The 17,919-nt window shown below is 36.4% G+C and overlaps 1 protein-coding gene across 5 annotated transcripts in view; it reads right to left on the bottom strand.

The window, feature by feature from the left end:
- MRPL47 (mitochondrial ribosomal protein L47) overlaps positions 1 to 17,919 on the bottom strand; it is a 32,880-nt gene that overhangs the window by 11,416 nt on the left and 3,545 nt on the right. For all 5 annotated transcript variants that reach the window (XR_009540680.1, XM_060150048.1, XM_060150046.1 and 2 more), the window contains 4 exons: positions 17,527 to 17,587; positions 14,477 to 14,573; positions 2,742 to 2,872; positions 320 to 415 (listed from right to left, as the gene is read on the bottom strand). Coding sequence is in view for 4 of the 5 variants with exons in the window: in XM_060150048.1 (XP_060006031.1) it covers positions 320 to 415; positions 2,742 to 2,872; positions 14,477 to 14,573; positions 17,527 to 17,587 (385 nt within the window). In the remaining variant the exon portion in view is untranslated. The remainder of the gene's footprint in view (positions 1 to 319; positions 416 to 2,741; positions 2,873 to 14,476; positions 14,574 to 17,526; positions 17,588 to 17,919) is intronic.

A 17,919-nucleotide genomic window follows, 5' to 3' on the forward strand; every position in this document is an offset into this window, starting at 1 on the left:
TTCACCACGCCCTGCAATAACATGAGCTCACATTCTATGCAGCGAAGTATTTGGACCTACCTTTTAACAATCCAAAAAGATTTAATCATCTACTTACACAGAACAGATTGATGAATAGAAAGACAACAAAACTTTTCAAAGGATATACATTAAAATGTTAACAGTACCTATTTCTGGATGGTGAAATTACATAAGACTAATTTCTTTTTTTACCTGATTTTTCTAGTTTTTGGACAATGAACATGTATTATTTATATAAAAGCTTAACACGTCATCTGATGTAACGATACACTTTAGTACTAACGGTACTTGTGCTCACCTGACAAAACGTTCCACATAGGGCATTGCAAAGAATCGTTTTCTATTGTATCTTTTATTTAGGTACCAAGGTATAGGCCACTGCTTGAACTTGTGCCTGCCAAGAAAACAAAAAGGTATCACCCTACAGAAAACATTTAATACATTTTCACTTTTTTACAGAGTTTTAGCCTTCTTTGAACTAAATATGTTTTCAATAAAATGAGATGTAATTGGCTTTTTAAAGATTTAAAAATTTTTATAGTTTAAATGACACTTATGAATCCACTGCAAAATTGCAGATGTTAATATTTTGCAATGTTTGCTTCAGATCACTCTTTTAAAATATATATGTATATATAAAAGTTTAAAGACACAGTTTAAGTTCTCTACTTTCACAATAGCTTCTAGCCATAAACTGGAGTGTATCATTACCAGATATATTTTGTACTTTTACTACATATATATGTGTGTACTAATTTTATATATGTACACATACATATGTATACACACACATATAATTTGAAACACTGATATTTACATGTATATGTTTTGTTTTTAAAATGTAAGTAAATTGCAGCAACTGATATAGATATCTATCTATATCTACCTCAACATAACAAAACCTAAAAAATCATAATGCTGAGTAGGAAAAAAGGAAATTGTGATTTCACTGTTAACATTTATTTGAAAATATTTCAATTAAAAAAGTAACAAGGATTAATTTTAGGGCATATAACCAATCTTCTCTAAAAATCCAGAATTCATCTGTAATATCAGAAGCCTAAGTTCCAATCTCTTTGTAATTTTGGCATTTAGCATATAATTTGACAGGCAGTGCCACTGGAGCAATGAACCACGCTGCTTTAAGCAGAATAGATAAAGGTACTGAATTCCCTCAGTTTATCAGGAATCCCCTCAGTTCGGCAGGATGATAGTCTACCACTATTTTTCAACAACCAAGGGAAAGACACATCCAAAAAGTATTCTCTGACATTACTGCCACATGATTTTTTGTCAGAAAAAAAAATTTAGATGTAATGTTTTGAAGAATCTCTGCATTTAAAAGGCCAATTTAAATATTTTAACATGCAACAGAAAATTAGGGAAAAGGCATTGGAATTATAATGTTTCATTTAATAAGCTACATTGGAAAGATGATGTAACTGCTTTTTTTTTTTTCCTGGCCATGCAACATGTGGGATCTTAGTTCCCAGACCAGGATTTGAACAGGAGCCCCCTACATTGGAAGCGCCACATCTTAACCACTGAACCTATCAGGCAAGTCCTGATATAACTGCTTTGTTCCCTACTTTGTTTAACTCCTGGAAAGTTAAAAAGCAAAAATTTTTAAACCTTAATGAGAATAGCACTCTTACAGATTCTAAAATTGACACACATTCTCTCCCGTATCCTCACCCTTTCCTAACTGGCCTCAATTGGATTAATCCCAATAAAGTTTAGTAGAAAATAAAATAGATCCAAAAAAAAAGAAAGAAAGAAAAGAAAAGAAAATAGATCAAAGTTCTTAGGCAGGTGTATTGGCAATTACTCTCTTTTCTGTACTGGATTACACGGTTACAGACAACACAGCCACTCCCCTAAATTTGGCTCCAAGCAGCCCCATTACCGCAAACTCCATTAAAACAATCTACCAAATGCGTAAGTGCTGTTTTGTAGTGTAATTTCAAGAGTACAGGGAAGGTCTCCAACCACCCAAAATGCCTTCCTCATCTTGCTGACTGATGACAAAAATTTTACTGAACATGCTTCCTTTTGGTAGTTCAACCCAAATGCAAATAAACCCCTGGAAGAGAGAATACACTGGGTCTTCTCAATTACTTACACCTCAGTGTGAATGTTTACTATCACATCCTTTCCCAACGTCTGACAGGACTTTGGAACTGGACATAGGGGACAAGATGCCACAAAGGTGGAAAGATTTAATGAAAATAAACTTTATTTTATTCAAAATTTGGACTAGGGCCTATCCTAATGGCAATGGGAGCAAACTGAAACCGGTTCATGTGGCCTTATTCCTGGAGAACTTCTTTTTTTAATAGTTCCAGGTTCTTAATGGGCAAAGAGGATAGGTGTGTCCTAAAATTAGCTTCATGGAATTTATAACCCTCTAAAATTACATGTGCATATGTAACTTTTTCCTGGGGGAAGGATCTGTAACTTTCATCAAATTCTTAAAAGGTCATTTGATTCACATAAGATTAAGAACCACTATTATAAAGAACCCATAAATAACTGAATCATGGGAATGGGATGCCTGGCTATCAGATACAGCTACCTTCATTCATATCCTGAAGTTCAAAAGGGGTTTGGGGGCCTCTTTGTATATTAGATACAGCTAATATATCTCATATTTTTAAAAGATGCTGGATGGGGAATGAGGCATGGGACTTCACTCTCATCTTAGAAGAGCCACTATGTACCAGATGATTCTTCCAAAGATGTCTCTTCTCCAAGCACCAGGTCTAGCTTTTTCTTGACCAGTCTGAAGAAGTCTGAGGGCATCTTCCCTTTCCTGGACAACTTTATCTAATGCATCCATGGAATCTACTACCTGAGAAGAGAATAGAAAGATATAATTTCAACAATCACCACATGACAGAATTCCAAAGAAAGAAAACACATAATGACTATGCTACAGAAAACCTATGATGAATCTTTTTGTCAAAGAACCATTCTGTCAAATATTTCCTAAAAATCTTTCTGGCTGGGTATGCATATACATAGGTGTCTGTAATATCACTTTTTGTAATTTTTTTAAAGTTTAGTTTCATTTAAATGAAAATCTATTCAGCTCAAATTTCCATATATTACTTTTGTTTGGAGTAGGATACACTTGCATAGATTCCTTTTGGAGACCCAATTTGACTCATCATTTTAAAACTCAATGAGCTATTAAGAAGTGATTAACAGCTGCTTTTTAAATATTAAAACCTATGTTTTGGCCTTAATTAGTGTGTCCCTAACACTCAGGTACAGGTATTTTGACCTACTTGGCAGCTGTTGCTATTATAGGGAATGGAATACCAACCTATCCTGATACTAATCTCCAAAGATCCATCAAGACACAAGAAGATACCATTAGAACTTCTATTTTTTATCTCCTTCTTTTAACATTTCTATTATGTTTGACATTGTACATATTGGCTGAGCAATATATATTTATTCAAAAATAAATATTCATACATTGGGGATTGTAATGACAGGTGAGCTAAATTTTTTCATAATTCTAAATCCTGAGAGCCATTTTTAGGTAGTGATATATGTGTATTATCTTAAGCATCATAACAGCTATGAAATACTGTATATAAATACTTGTTCCTTATAAGAAACCTAAAAAGGGGAGGGGTATTAGATTATAAAGATAATTCCCCAGGTAGCTGTGGAACCTAAGAGAGATGTGAAAGCCACATATTTAGATAAACTACTTCATAACCTATATATGCAGCTCACACTCAGCACTTTTATGGCCTACTTAACTCAAAGCCACACTGAATCCTCACACTACATGAATTTCTACAAAATCCTTGAGAAATAAAAGATGGGTAAGAATGACAAATCCCATCTTGAAGACAGACAAACTTAGAAGAGTGAAGAGACCACACCGATCAGGGCCTAATACAAAGCTCTCTGACCCTTAGGAACTCAGTAAACCTGGCTGTTGACTGACTACATTAAAGAGTCTGCCCAAGGTCAGGGCTGAGGTTCCTAACTGAAATCTAATGTTAGCTCACAAAGATAAGAAAATAAATGGCTACCAAGTCCACAGAGTTAACATCCAATTATTCAAGTTCATGCCAACAGATGAGAAAGAAAATCAAAAGTATCAATTAGATACACCCCATTCAAAAAAGCCAACTTCAAAGACCTTTCTTTTCTAGTAACTTTCCCAGAGCCAAAAGTGTCTTTACATAGTTCCGAAGCTTCAGCTTATATCTTAAATTGAGAATAATTCTTTTAAAACTTTTCTTGATAAATTTTCATTAGTAGTATGTCACAAAGTGTCACAAAGCACTGAGAAAACTGTATTTGAGGTTAAAAAAAATTATAATCACTTTCAGTTTAAAACTTTTACTATTTTAGATTCTACTAATTCAGAAAGTATAGTACATATGATTTACTGGGCTGAAGTTCACCTCTGAAATATATTTTTTAAAGCAGGGAGAGGGGATAATCTATTATTGAAGTTTAAAAGTCTTATTAGAACAGCACCATTATAGCAAAAGCTTTTTCATCAAATAAACAATGTGCTACTTATAAACAGCCAATCCACCTAGAAGAGTCTCTAAAGCATAACTTTCCTTAAAAGAAGAGTTGCCAAATATACCTAAAAATAAAGTAACATTACTTTACAAATGTTTTCTAGCAATGAAAACATGTACCACCACCCAGATCTTAGTTTCTAAATATACCATTCTCCATTCAAAGGAATCAGGGTTCCTCTGTAAAACGGCTGATTCCAGGATTGGGGCAGGAAAAGTACAGGATGAATCCAGAATATCTTGCCGTTCCTCATCAAAGAATGATGAGGACATATAGGCCAGCTTGAAGGAAAACACACTGGCCAAATCTAGAATGATGATATTAAAGGATTTTAACTCATTGAATAAAATTGGAATGCATGACTCAAGAAAGAAAAGGGAAAGGAAAGGAAGACATGGAGAAAAGGAAAAGCCCTTTCTTACGGAAGAAAGCTAACAAATAATGTAGAATGAATAATGAAATTAGAAAATCACCATTTAGCAAACATCACAGTAATAATCACTGATTAAGGCAAAAATCATCATCAATAGATGCTAAAACCAACGAGTCCAAGTTGGAGGGTTTAAAAGATATTTACATGATCTCAATGTAAAGAAAAATTTAGTTACTCTACAGTGGAGAAACCTGACACCAGGCTAACCAAATTACTAATGCTAACAAGTTCAGTAACAGAACAAATCAACATTGCATGCCTCTTCACATGATGCACTGTGAAGAATACAGCATCACTTCTATGATATTCCTGCCAATCATCATGATTATCATGAGAAACATCACAAACCCAAATTGGCCCATCCTTTTCAAAAGTGTCGATGTCATGAAACACAAAGAAAGACTGAGTAATCAGATTCAAGGAGACTCAAGAGACAACACTGAAAACACACCAGCCAGGGGTTTTTTTTACTATAAAAGGACATGGAATAACTAATGAAATTTCAGTAAGATCTGTAGATTATAGTATCAATGTTAATTTCCTGATTTTGAAAACTGTACAGTGGTTATATAAGGAAATATCCGTGGTTTTTTTTGGCAATAAACACTAAAGTAGTTATGGGTAAAGGGATATCACATATATAACTTACTCTCAAATAGCTGAGGAAAAATGTAGTTATGTGGAGAGGAGGCAAAGACGGATAAAGCAAACGTGGTAAAATACATAGAGAATTTGGGTGAAGGATGCCTCTTTGTATTTTTCTTGTAATTTTTCTGCCAGCCTCATGTTTTATCAAAATAAAGTTTAAAAACCCCAAAATATGATTAACTCAATGTTTATAAAGGCAGAATAACCTTCTCCATAATTAGGGTAAATAATTGAGATTTTATCCAATACCTTCTTTGACTCTCTGCAGGAATATCAGGTCTTAATTGTGGTGAGCAGTGTGGGGAAAGAAACCTGAAGCAGCTGAGGTAAGGCAGCAAGACTGAAGCCATTACAAAAAGCTGCGTTCCAATCTCACTGACTACTTACTATGAAACAGAAAAAAATCAATAAAGAGCTGACCCTGAAAGCACTCTATGAAAACAAGAAACAACCTGATAAATCTAACTAAATAAAACATAAAACCTCTACATGAAAGAAATATCTTAAACATGTACAGCCATGAAAAAAATAATGGCAGATCTTCTGCACTTACTGATAGGGAAAAATCTCCAAAATACACTAGTAAGTAGAAGACGCAAGTTTCAGAAGAGTATATACTGTATAACCACATTTGTGTAAATAAAAATTATCAGGCACACTTCTACATGCAGAGAAAAATTCTGATGAAATTCTGATGGATAAATAGGAAACACACAGGACTGATTACCTCTAGGAATGGAAATAAAGAACCCAAGTGATTTCTTTTTAATGATGAAGAAAATCTAACCTAAATAATAGTTGACCTTTTTACAGTAATGTGAACATAATATTATTGAGCTACAGCAGGGGAATCAAGATGGCAGAGTAGGGGGAAGTAAAGCTCATCTCCCCCTAAAAAACACATCAAAAATACATCTACATGTGGAACAATTCTCACAGAAAACTAACTGGCAACTGGCAAAAGATCTCCTACACAACCAATGCTGCACGAAAGATCTCCATGTAACTAGGTAGAACAGAAAAAAAAGGGGCATCAGGTCAGGACCTGTGCCCCTGGGAAGGATCTGTAAGGAAGAGAAGGTTCACCTGGGCAGACCCTCACTCTAGGGAGGGAGTGATCAACCCACAATCTGGGCACCTCCATCCCAGTCCTGGGGTCCTGCACGAGGAGACAAGCCCCCTTGCCTGGTGGGAAATCTGCTGAGACAGACAGAAGAGCTAGAGAAGCCTAGACTCTACTTGGGAGGAGTGCACGCATGCTGGCTTGCTAACAATTAGGTCTGAGAGAGCCTTGTACTGGCAGCTGCTGCCTTGCTGTACTTCCCAATCTGAAAGGGCTAATGCCCCGACCTAGCTCACTCCACACCGTAGCCTGGCATGAGATCAGGGCAAAGATGCAGTCTATTTAGGCAGAGACAGACCAGGGTGCCTGGGATGTGATCTGGGCAGAGCCACAGAGACTATTATCAGTGCACACATGGGAGCAGTGTCTAGTCAGGCAGACACTGTCAGTGGGCGCATTGGGCACTGGCCACAAGAATGCGAAGCAGCTAAGCGCTGAATCTCAGGCAGACAGGCCCAGGGCAAGAGTACCCAGATAGGCTAGGCTTGGTGTCCCAGAGAGAGCACCCTGGCTCTGCCCTCTCTGTGCAGCTGAGCACTAGATCTGGGGAAGACAGGTCCTGAAGTCTGTCACAGAGGCAGCCTAGATCTCAGGTTGTAGCACAGCCACCTCAATTCCTGCAGACGCAATGCCCCAACCTCCACCCTACTCCATGCCACAGCCTTGTACTAGATCTGGAACAAACACAACACAGAAAGTGATAGGACCCTGGGATGCTTCCAGACAGAACCACACAGGCGGTGCACAGGTTTGCTGTGACCACAGGAGCCTCACTTGCTTCAGCAATCACTTCTTTTGGGGCAGGGCAACAGAGACTAATTGAACCTGACCCTCAGGCTTCTACTCCAACAACTGGGGAGCAGACCCCACCCCTGACTGGGCAGTGACAGCTACAGAGCCAAGAGGAAGCCCTGCCTCACATCCAGCACAGACTCTAGACACCAGTCACACCCCCTATCAAGGAAATAACGATGAGTACTCTTAAGAAGGACATGACTGGCATCCAAAACCAGCCCTCACACCAAGAATACTGGACACAGTCTACACAGGGACACTCCCACATAAAAACACCCCTTTAAGACCACAGTAGATAACTGTTTTTCCTAAATTCACAGAGACAGAGAAAGTTTAGTAAACTGAAAAAACAGAGGAACTACTTCCAATTTAAAAAAACAAGAGAAATCCCCTGAAAGAACAAATAATAAAATAGACCTCACCAGTCTACAGACCCTGAGTTCAAAATGGAAATAGTAAAAGCAGGGACTTCCCTGGTGGCACAGTGGTTAAGAATCCACCTGCCAATGCAGGGGACACGGGTTCAATCCCTGGTCCGGGAAGATCCCACATGCCGTGGAGCAACTAAGCCCGTTGCTCACACACAACTTGTGGCTCACCCACAACTCCTAAGCCTGCACTCTAGAGCCCATGAGCCACAACTACTGAGCCCACGTGCCACAACTACTGAAGTCTGTACACCTACAGCCCATGCTCCACAACAAGAGAAGCCACCGTAATGAGAAGCCCACGCACCGTGATGAAGAGTAGCCCCTGCTTGCCACAACTAGAGAAAGCCCGTGAGCAGCAACGAAGACCCAACACAGCCAAAAATAAATAAATAAACACATAATTTTAAATAAATAAAAGCAGATAAAAATAATAAAAATAAAGATCACTATAACAAAGAACCAGAAGCTTTATAAAGATGAACCAATCAAAATTAGACAATTCAATTGCCAGTATGAAAACCAATCTAGAAGCAATGAATAGCATACTAAATGACGCAGAAGGGACAAATATGTAATCTGGAAGACAGAATAATGGAAACTACCCAATCAAAATAGCAGACGGAAAGACAAATGAAAAAAATGAAAGCACCACAACAAAGAGTAGCCCCCACTCGCTGCAACTAGAGAAAGTCCTCATGCAGCAACAAAGATCCAGCACAGGCAAAAAAAATTTTTTTTAATTTAATAATAAATAAATAAAAATAAATTTTAGGGCTTCCCTGGTGGCGCAGTGGTTGAGAGTCCGCCTGCCAATGCAGGGGACACGGGTTCGTGCCCCCGTCCGGGAGGATCCCACATGCCACGGAGTGGCTGGGCCCGTGAGCCACGGCCGCTGAGCCTGCGCATCCGGAGCCTGTGCTCCGCAACGGGAGAGGCCACAACAGTGAGAGGCCCGTGTACCACATAAATAAATGAATAAATAAAAGAATTCAGCAATACTAAACCTACCCTAAAAGAAATACTGAAGGGTCTTCTCTAAATAGAAAAGAAGAAAGACCCTATAGGAAAGGGAAAATCACAGTAGGAAAGGCAAATATATAAAAGGACTGAAAATCATTTAAATAAGCCAGTACATAGATTAAAAAACAATCAAAGAAATTTTGTAAAAGCAATGGTAACTACAATTAACAGCAAAAGGATAAGCATGAAGATGTAAAACAGGACACCAAAATCACAACATGTTGGGGAGGGAAGAATAAAAATGTAGATCTTTTAGAATGTGTTTGAACTTGTATGATTATCAGCTTAAAGCAACTAGATATAGTTATGGGTCAACATACCATACTTATGATATGGTAACCACATATCAAAAACCTACAATAGATTCACAAAAACAAAAAGAAAGGAACTCAAGAGAATTCCCTGGCGGTCCAGTGGTTAGGACTCTGTGCTTTCACTGCCGAGCACACAGGTTCAATCCTTGGCTGGGGAGCTAAGAATCCTGCAAGCCACGTAGCGTGGCAAACAAAAAAAAAAGGAACTCAAGCATACTACAAAAGAAAATAATCAAGCCACAAAAGGAAAAACAAAAAGAAGAAATTAACAAAGAAAAACTATAAAATAACCCCTGGAAAACAAAGATTAAAATGGAAAAAAGTGCATACTAATAAATAATTACTTTAAATGTCTATGGACTAAATGCTCCAATCAAAAGACACAGAGTGGCAGACTGGATTAAAAAACCAAGAACCTACAATATGCTTCCTGAGAGACTCACTTCAGGGTGAAAGACATAGTCTGAAAATGAGGGGATCAAAAAAGATATTTCATGCAAATGGAAATGACAAGAAAGTGGGGTAGCAATACTCCTATCAGACAAAATAGACTTTAAAACAAAGGCCATAAAGAAAGACAAAGGACACTATATAATGATAAAAGGATCAATACAGAAGAGGATATTACACTCGTCAACATATATGTACCCAATATAGGAGCACCTAAATATATAAAATGAATACTAACAGATGTAAAGGGAGAAATGGACAATAATACAATAATTGCAGGAGACTTTAACACCCCACTGACATCAATGGACAGATCATCCAGCTAGAAAATCAATAAGGTAACAGAGGTCCTAAATGACACAACAGACCTGTTGGACTTAATTGACATTTGGGACACTACATTAAAAAAAACAGAATACACATGCATTCAAGCATGCATGGAACATTCTCTAGGACAGACCACATACTAGGTCACAAAACAAGCCTCAACAAATTTAAGCAGATAGAAATTATCTCAAGCATCTTTTCTGACCATAATGGTATAAAACTAGAAATGCACCACAGTGAGAAAAATGGGAAAAGAACAAACACATGGAAACTAAAGAACATGCTACAAAAAAACCAATGGGTCAATAATGAAATCAAAGAACGAATCAAAAAATACCTCAAGACAAAAGACAATAACCACCACTGGGATGCCACAAAAGCAGTTCTAAGAGGAAAGTTCATAGCAATACAAGCCTTCCTCATGAAACAAGAAAAATCTCAAATAAACAACCTAAACTACCACCTAAAAGAATTAGAAAAAGAAGAACAAACAAAACCCAAAGTCTGCAGAAGGAAGGAAATAATAAAGATCAGAGAGGAAATAAATAAAATAGAGATCCAATAGAAAAGATCGATAAAACTAAGAGCTGGTTTTTTGAAAACATAAACAAAATTAACAAACCTTTAGCCAAGTTTACCCAGAAAAAAGGACCCAAATAAACAAAATAAGAAATGAAAGAGGAGAAATAACAACCAATATCACAGAAATACAAAAAGTCATAAGAGAATACTATGAATAGTTATATGTCAACAAATTGAAAAACCTAGAAGAAATGGAAAAGTTTCTAGAAACATGCAGCCTACCAAAAGTGAGTTAAGAAGAAACAGATTATTTGAACAGATCGATCACTAGAAGTGAAATAGAATATGTAATTAAAAAACTCCCTGCAAACAAGAGTCCAGGACCGACTGCTTCACTGGGGAATTCTATCAAACATACAAAGAACTTACATATTTATACCAAACCTTCTCAAACTATTCCAAAAGACTGAAGAGGTGGGATATTCTATGAAGATATTCTATCTCTTCAAGATATTCTATGAAGCCACCAGTAGCCTGACTGATACCAAAACCAGACAAAGACACTACAAAAAAATAGAAAATTACAGGTCAACACCTTTGATGATACAGACACACAAAATTTCAATAAAATATCAGCAAACTAAATCCAGCAATACTTAAAAAGGATCATACACCATGATCATGTTGGATTCACTCCAGGGTCACAAGGATGGTTCAACATAGGCAAATCAATCAATGTGATACACCACATTAACAAAAGGAAAGACAAAAAGCACATGAGCAAGCATCTCAATAGATGCACAAAAAGCATTTGACAAAATTCAACATCCATTCATGTTAAAAGCTCTCACCAAAGTGGGCAGAGAGGGAACATATCTCAACATAATAAAAGCCCTTTACAACAAACCCACAGCCAGCATAATACTCAATACTCATAATACTCAAAAGCTGAAAGCCTTCCTGCTAAATTCAGGAATAAAGATGCCCACTCTCACCACTTCTTTTCAACATAGTACATAGTATTGGACGTCCCAGCCTCAGCAATCAGAAAAGAAAAAGAAATAAAAGGTATCCAAATTGGAAGGGAAGAAGTAACACTGTCACTATTTGCATATGACATGATACTCTATATAGAGAACTCTGAAGTCTCCACACAAGAACTAATAAATGAATTCAGCAAGGTAACAGGATATAAAATTAATATACAGAAATCTGTTGCATTTTTTTACACTAAAAATGAAATATCACAAAGTTAAAAAAAATTTTTTTAATTGTGTCAAAAAAACAAAGCCTCGGAATAAACTTAATCAAGGTGAAAGACCTATACGCTGAAAACTATAAAACACTGATAAAGGAAACTGAAGATGATTCAAAGAAATGAAAATATACCTTATGCCCTTGGACTGGAAGACATAATACTGTTAAAATAGCCATACTACCCAAAGGAATCTACAGATTTAACGCAACCCCTATCAAAATACTCATGACCGTTTTCACAGGACTAGAACAAATAATCCTAAAATTTATATGGAACCACAAAAGACCCAGAATTGCCAAAGCAATCCTGAGAAAAAAGGAACAAAGCTGAAGGTACAACCCTTCCAAACTTCAGAGTATACTACAAAACTACAGTAATCCAAACACAGTGGAATTGGCACAAAAACAGACATATAAATCAATGGAACAGAATACAGAGTCCAAAAATAAACCCATGCACCTACAGTCAATTAATCTACAACTTCAGACTATACTACAAAACTACAGTTATCAAAACACTATGGTACTGGCACAAAGAGACAGATCCATGGAACAGAATAGAGAGCCCAGAAATAAACCCACACACCTATGGTCAATTAATCTTAGACAAAGGAGGCAAGACTATACAATGGAGAAAAGAATCTCCTCAGCAAATGGTGTTGGGAAAGCTGGACAGCCACATGTAAATCAATAAATTAGAACACTCCCTTATGCCATATGAAAAAATAAACTCAAAATGGTTTAAAGGCCTAAATATAAGACATGACACCATAAAACTCCTAGAAGAGAACATAGACAAAATGTTCTTAGACATAAATCATAGCAATATTTTCTTAGATCAGTCTCCCAAAACAAAGGAAATAAAAGCAAAAATAAACAAATGGGACATAATCAAAATATAAAAGCTTTTGCACAGCAAAGGAAACCATCAACAAAATGAAAAGACAACATATGGAACAGGAGAAAATATTTGTAAATGATGCGACTGACAAGAGGTTAATATCCAAAATACACAAACAGCTCATACAACTCAATATTGAAAAAACAAACAACCTAATCAAAAAATGGGCAGAAGACCTAAATAGACATTTCCCCAAAGACATACAGATGGCCAACAGCCACAGGAAAAGATGCTCAACATCTCTAATTATTGAAGAAATACAAATCAAAACCAAATGAGATATCACCTCACACTGGTCAGAATGGCTATCATCAAAATGTCTACAAATGATAAATACTGGAGAAGGTGTGGAGAAAAGGGAACCCTTCTGCACTTTTGGTGGGAATGTAAATTGGTGCAGCCACTACAGAAAATTTTCCTTTAAAAACTAAAAATAGTGCTACCATATGATCCAGCAATCCCACTCCTTGGTATATTTCTGGAAAAAAGAAAAACTCAAATTTGGAAAGATACATGCACCCCAATGTTCACAGCAGCACTATTTACAACAGCCAAGACATGGAAACAACTGAAGGGCTCATGAACAGACAATTGGCTTAGGAAGATGTGGTGTATATATACAAATACATATATATACACACACACATGTATATACATACATATATACATACATACACACACACACACACACACACACACACACACACACACACACACACTGGAATATTACTCAGACACAATAAAGAATGAAATATTGCCATTTGCAGCAACATAGATGAACCTAGAGAATATTATACTTAGTGAAGTCAGACAGAGAAAGATCAATATCATATGATATCGTTTATATGCTGAATCTAAAAAAAAAAAGATACAAATGAATCTATATACAAAACAGAAACAGACTCACAGATATAGAAAAAAAACATATGGTTACCAAAGAGGAGAGGGAATGGGGGAAGGATAAATTAGGAATATGGAATTAACAGATAGAAACTACTATACATAAAATAGATAAGCAACAAGGATTTACTGCACAGCACAGGGAATTATGTTCAATATCTTGTAATACCTATATTGGAAAACAATCTGGAAAAAAATACATATATATAAAACTGAATCACTATGCTGTACACCTGAAACTAACACAATTTTATAAATTAACTATGCTTTAATTAAAAAACTGTACACTTAAAAAGGTTAAGATGATAAGTTTTGTTATGGGTGTTTTACATCAATTAAAAAAAAAGCATTAAACAAATCTGACCTAGTTGGTACAGAAGTAGCTAAACCAGAACTAGAAATGTAAAACAGTGCAGGTACTTTAGAAAACGGTTGGGCTGTTTCCTAAAATTTCAAACACAGATTTACCAAACAACACAGCAGTTTTACTCCTAGGTATCTACCCAAGATAAATAAAAACATATGTCCACACATATGCTGAGGGCTGTAGGTAGGAATGGGAGTGACTGCAGATGGGCATGAGATTTCTTTTTGGAGTGATGGAAATGTTCTAAATTAGATAGTAGTGATAGTTGCATAGCTCTGTAATTTCCTAAAACTCAAGAAGAAATAGAAAGAAAGAAATCTACTTGCCAAGAATTACAGGAACCATACACTCACACCTTTTAGCTTTTATCCCACACTCAGCAGTCTCCAGCCTCCCACAGATCTCACCTTTTCTAACCGCTCCGGACTTGGCATTGGCAAACTCTGCCGCTTAGCCTCCTGTTCTAGAGTTAGGAGCATGTTTCTTTCTTTCAGGAGAACATACCTATATCAAAAAACAGAGCTTGTAATGCTATTCTGTGCTTATATTAATAAAACTGTGATTTTTTGACATCAAAATTAATGATCTGTACTCAAAAGTCCTTTAGAATAATCCTTTATATAGAGCTATATCTATTCTTACTCGTTTGTTCAATAAATTTTCCATGTGCCACATACTGCATTAAGTGCCAGAAGAGTTACAAAAAAGCATAAAACGTAGTCCCTACATTCCAAGTGGAGAGAGAGGATGGAAGATAAATAACAGTTAGTCAGTTCCTGTTATACACCAGGCAATGTGCTAAATAAGCACATATATACATTTATTTCACTGAATTCTCACAACAATTCTGAAGTTGGAACTATTTACACATTCTAAATGAAGAAACTAAAGCTAAGAGAAGTAAGGTTTCAGGGGGCACATGCCTAATTCAAGATTCAAATCCTGAACTCCCTGGGTGGAAAACCCTCCCTCCACAACTGAAATGTGGTGTGGTATACTCAGTGGTATAGACAACAACTACCAGGAGAATTAAGTGGGAGAGATGAGACATTCCTTCTGGTTAAGATGATCAACGAAAGCTTCATAGAGATGGGGTATGTTAGGCTGGAAAGGAAACCAAAGCAAACACAATCAAATCACTGAAATCAAAACACTGAGGTGGTAAAGCTCCAGTGTGACTTTTGTGAATAAATAAGTTTGAGAATCAGAGCTGGAAGAAAGGAAAGGAAATAAATGTGGAGGGCAAAGAAAATGAAACAAAGGAATTGGGGTACTTTTGGGTATGGAAGAAGACAATTTGGGGGGAAGGAGTGGCAGAAGATAAACTATTTGGCTTTAGCCAGGATGAATATTGAAACTGCCTTAACTATCCCTTTACAAATAACCAACAGTAAACGTGCTTTAAAACAACGTATTTTTTACCATGAATCTGTGCTGTTTTAAACATAACACTTCTGACACCAAATGAGGGGTTTTTCTCTCCTGACAGTAACATGTTGTCTTTTCCATCTCCCTGACACTAACTACCTGAAGTCAGAGCCAGATTCCACAGATTTAAGTGTTCAGTCCCACAAGAAAGACTGCCCCCCACTTCAGATGCCAACAGCAATTTCCAGGCCTCCTACATCTCTGACTGACCAGCTACAAACTGGGGGTTCCAACAACCTTGTCCATGGGTTTGATAATTTGATAGAATAGCTCACAGAATTCAAGAAAGCACTTTACTCTCTTACTGGTTTATTATAAAGGATACAACTCAGAAACAGCCAGATGGAAGAGATGCACAGGACAAGATATGGGGAAGGGGTGCAAAGCTTCCATGCCTTCTCAAGGCACACCACCCTCCCAGAACTTCCATGTACTTACCAACCTGGAAGCTCTCCAAACCTAGTTGTTTAGGGTTTATTATGGAGGTGTCATTATGCAGGCATGATTGATTAAATCACTGGCCACTGAACTCGATCTCTAGTCCCTCTCCCTCCCCAAAAGTGGGGGTGGTGGTGAGGCTTAATGCTCTATCTGCTAATCACACCTTGGCCTTTCTGGCAATCAGCCTCTATCCTGAAGCTACACAACAATACCTCCCAGCCCCCACCCCCAAGAGCTGCCTGATTAGAAGACACTCGTATCACTCAGGCAATTCCAAGGGATTTAGGAGCTGTGTGTTAAGCGATCAGAGACAAAGACAAAATATGTATTTCTTATTGTATCACATAAATAAGCCTGTAATATTAGTGGTTTTATAAGCATTTTACAGTTCTTTAATCTGCCATGAAAGATAACCCTTTAAATCAAGGGATAAAACTTTAAATGGCTACTACAGTGCCTGGACAAATAGTAATTATGAGTGAAGGGAGCATGGTGAAAGAACAACAAGATGGGTAAGAAGTGGTACGCACTGCTCCATTTAGACCAGCCAACTGTCACCATGTAAAAATGCAGGTTCAGTGTTGCAACATCACAGGTCTGATTATTCAAGAGGAGCCAGAAATCCTTATTTTTATGTGAAACTTCCCAATTTTTAAAACACAGCACAGCCCAAACAAACATATCTCTGGGCTAAATATAGTCAATTAATGTAGGGGGATAGGTGGGTCAAAAGGTACAAATTCCCAGTTATAAAAGGAAAAAGTCATGGGGATGTTATATACGGCAATGGTGACTATAGTCAATAATACTGTACTGCATATTTGAAAGTACCTCAGAGAATGGATCTTGAAAATTCTCACCACAAGGAAAAAAACTTTTTGTAACTATGTATGGTGACAGGTATTAACTGGACTTATTGTGATCATTTTACAATATATACAAATATTGAACCATTACATTGCACATCTGAAACTAATACAATGTTACGTCAATTATACTTCAATTTATATATGTATATATACAATGCAAATGTCTTAAATCCTCTCAATTCTTTCTAATTTATCAGGAGAATCTGCCAGAAAAACCTACCCAAATTTCCAATTAAGTGCACCCTCCAATACTCCTCCTCAAAGCAAAAAAGCTAAAGCGTCCAGACCATGCAAAAGGTAATAAAAAGGAAGAAGGCCTAAATGTGACCAACTCATCCCCATTTTGCTTTATTAGTTTCTTGAAATTCTTAGTATAAAAGTGGTAGTATGACTGGTAGCAGTTACAGTAAAATTTCTAAACTCCCAACTATTTAAGAACTCTGATACACCTGTCATAATGTAACTTAACCTCTGTAGTACTTATAAAAATTTTAATGATCTTATATATCACAAAACAGTACTATAAATCACTTTACTTAATTTCTTACATCAGATAAAGTTTATACCTCATTATTATAAAAATTTTAATGATCTTATATATCACAAAACAGTACTATAAATCACTTTACTTAATTTCTTACATCAGATAAAGTTTATACCTCATTATTATACTATAACTGCTTCAAACACTTAGATGTTAATGTACTCAGTATACTTACCAAAGTTTATGTAAATCTTCATTACTTTTGTTCCTTAATTGCTGACAGGTCCATGAAGCTCCTATTAAAATGATAAATTCATAACATGAAATAATTTTCTAGCTACATGCCCTTTGGCAAATCACTTAACCTCTCTAAACCTGTTTCCTTATCTATAAAATGTGTAATAGCTTTATTATATTATAGTACAATATATAATTAGGATCTGCGATTAAATTAGATAACACATATGAAAATATTAGTAATGTGACTGGCAATAGCATTCAAAAACTGTTATTATTAGTATAGAATATACCTTCACAGTCTAATGTCAAAATACTTAGTATCATTATAAATTAATATTCAACTATCTCTAAAAAAATGAAATGTAAAACAAACCCCAAACCGCACCTT

Source organism: Lagenorhynchus albirostris, chromosome 5 (genome assembly GCF_949774975.1).
Source record: "Lagenorhynchus albirostris chromosome 5, mLagAlb1.1, whole genome shotgun sequence".
NCBI lineage: Eukaryota > Metazoa > Chordata > Mammalia > Artiodactyla > Delphinidae > Lagenorhynchus > Lagenorhynchus albirostris.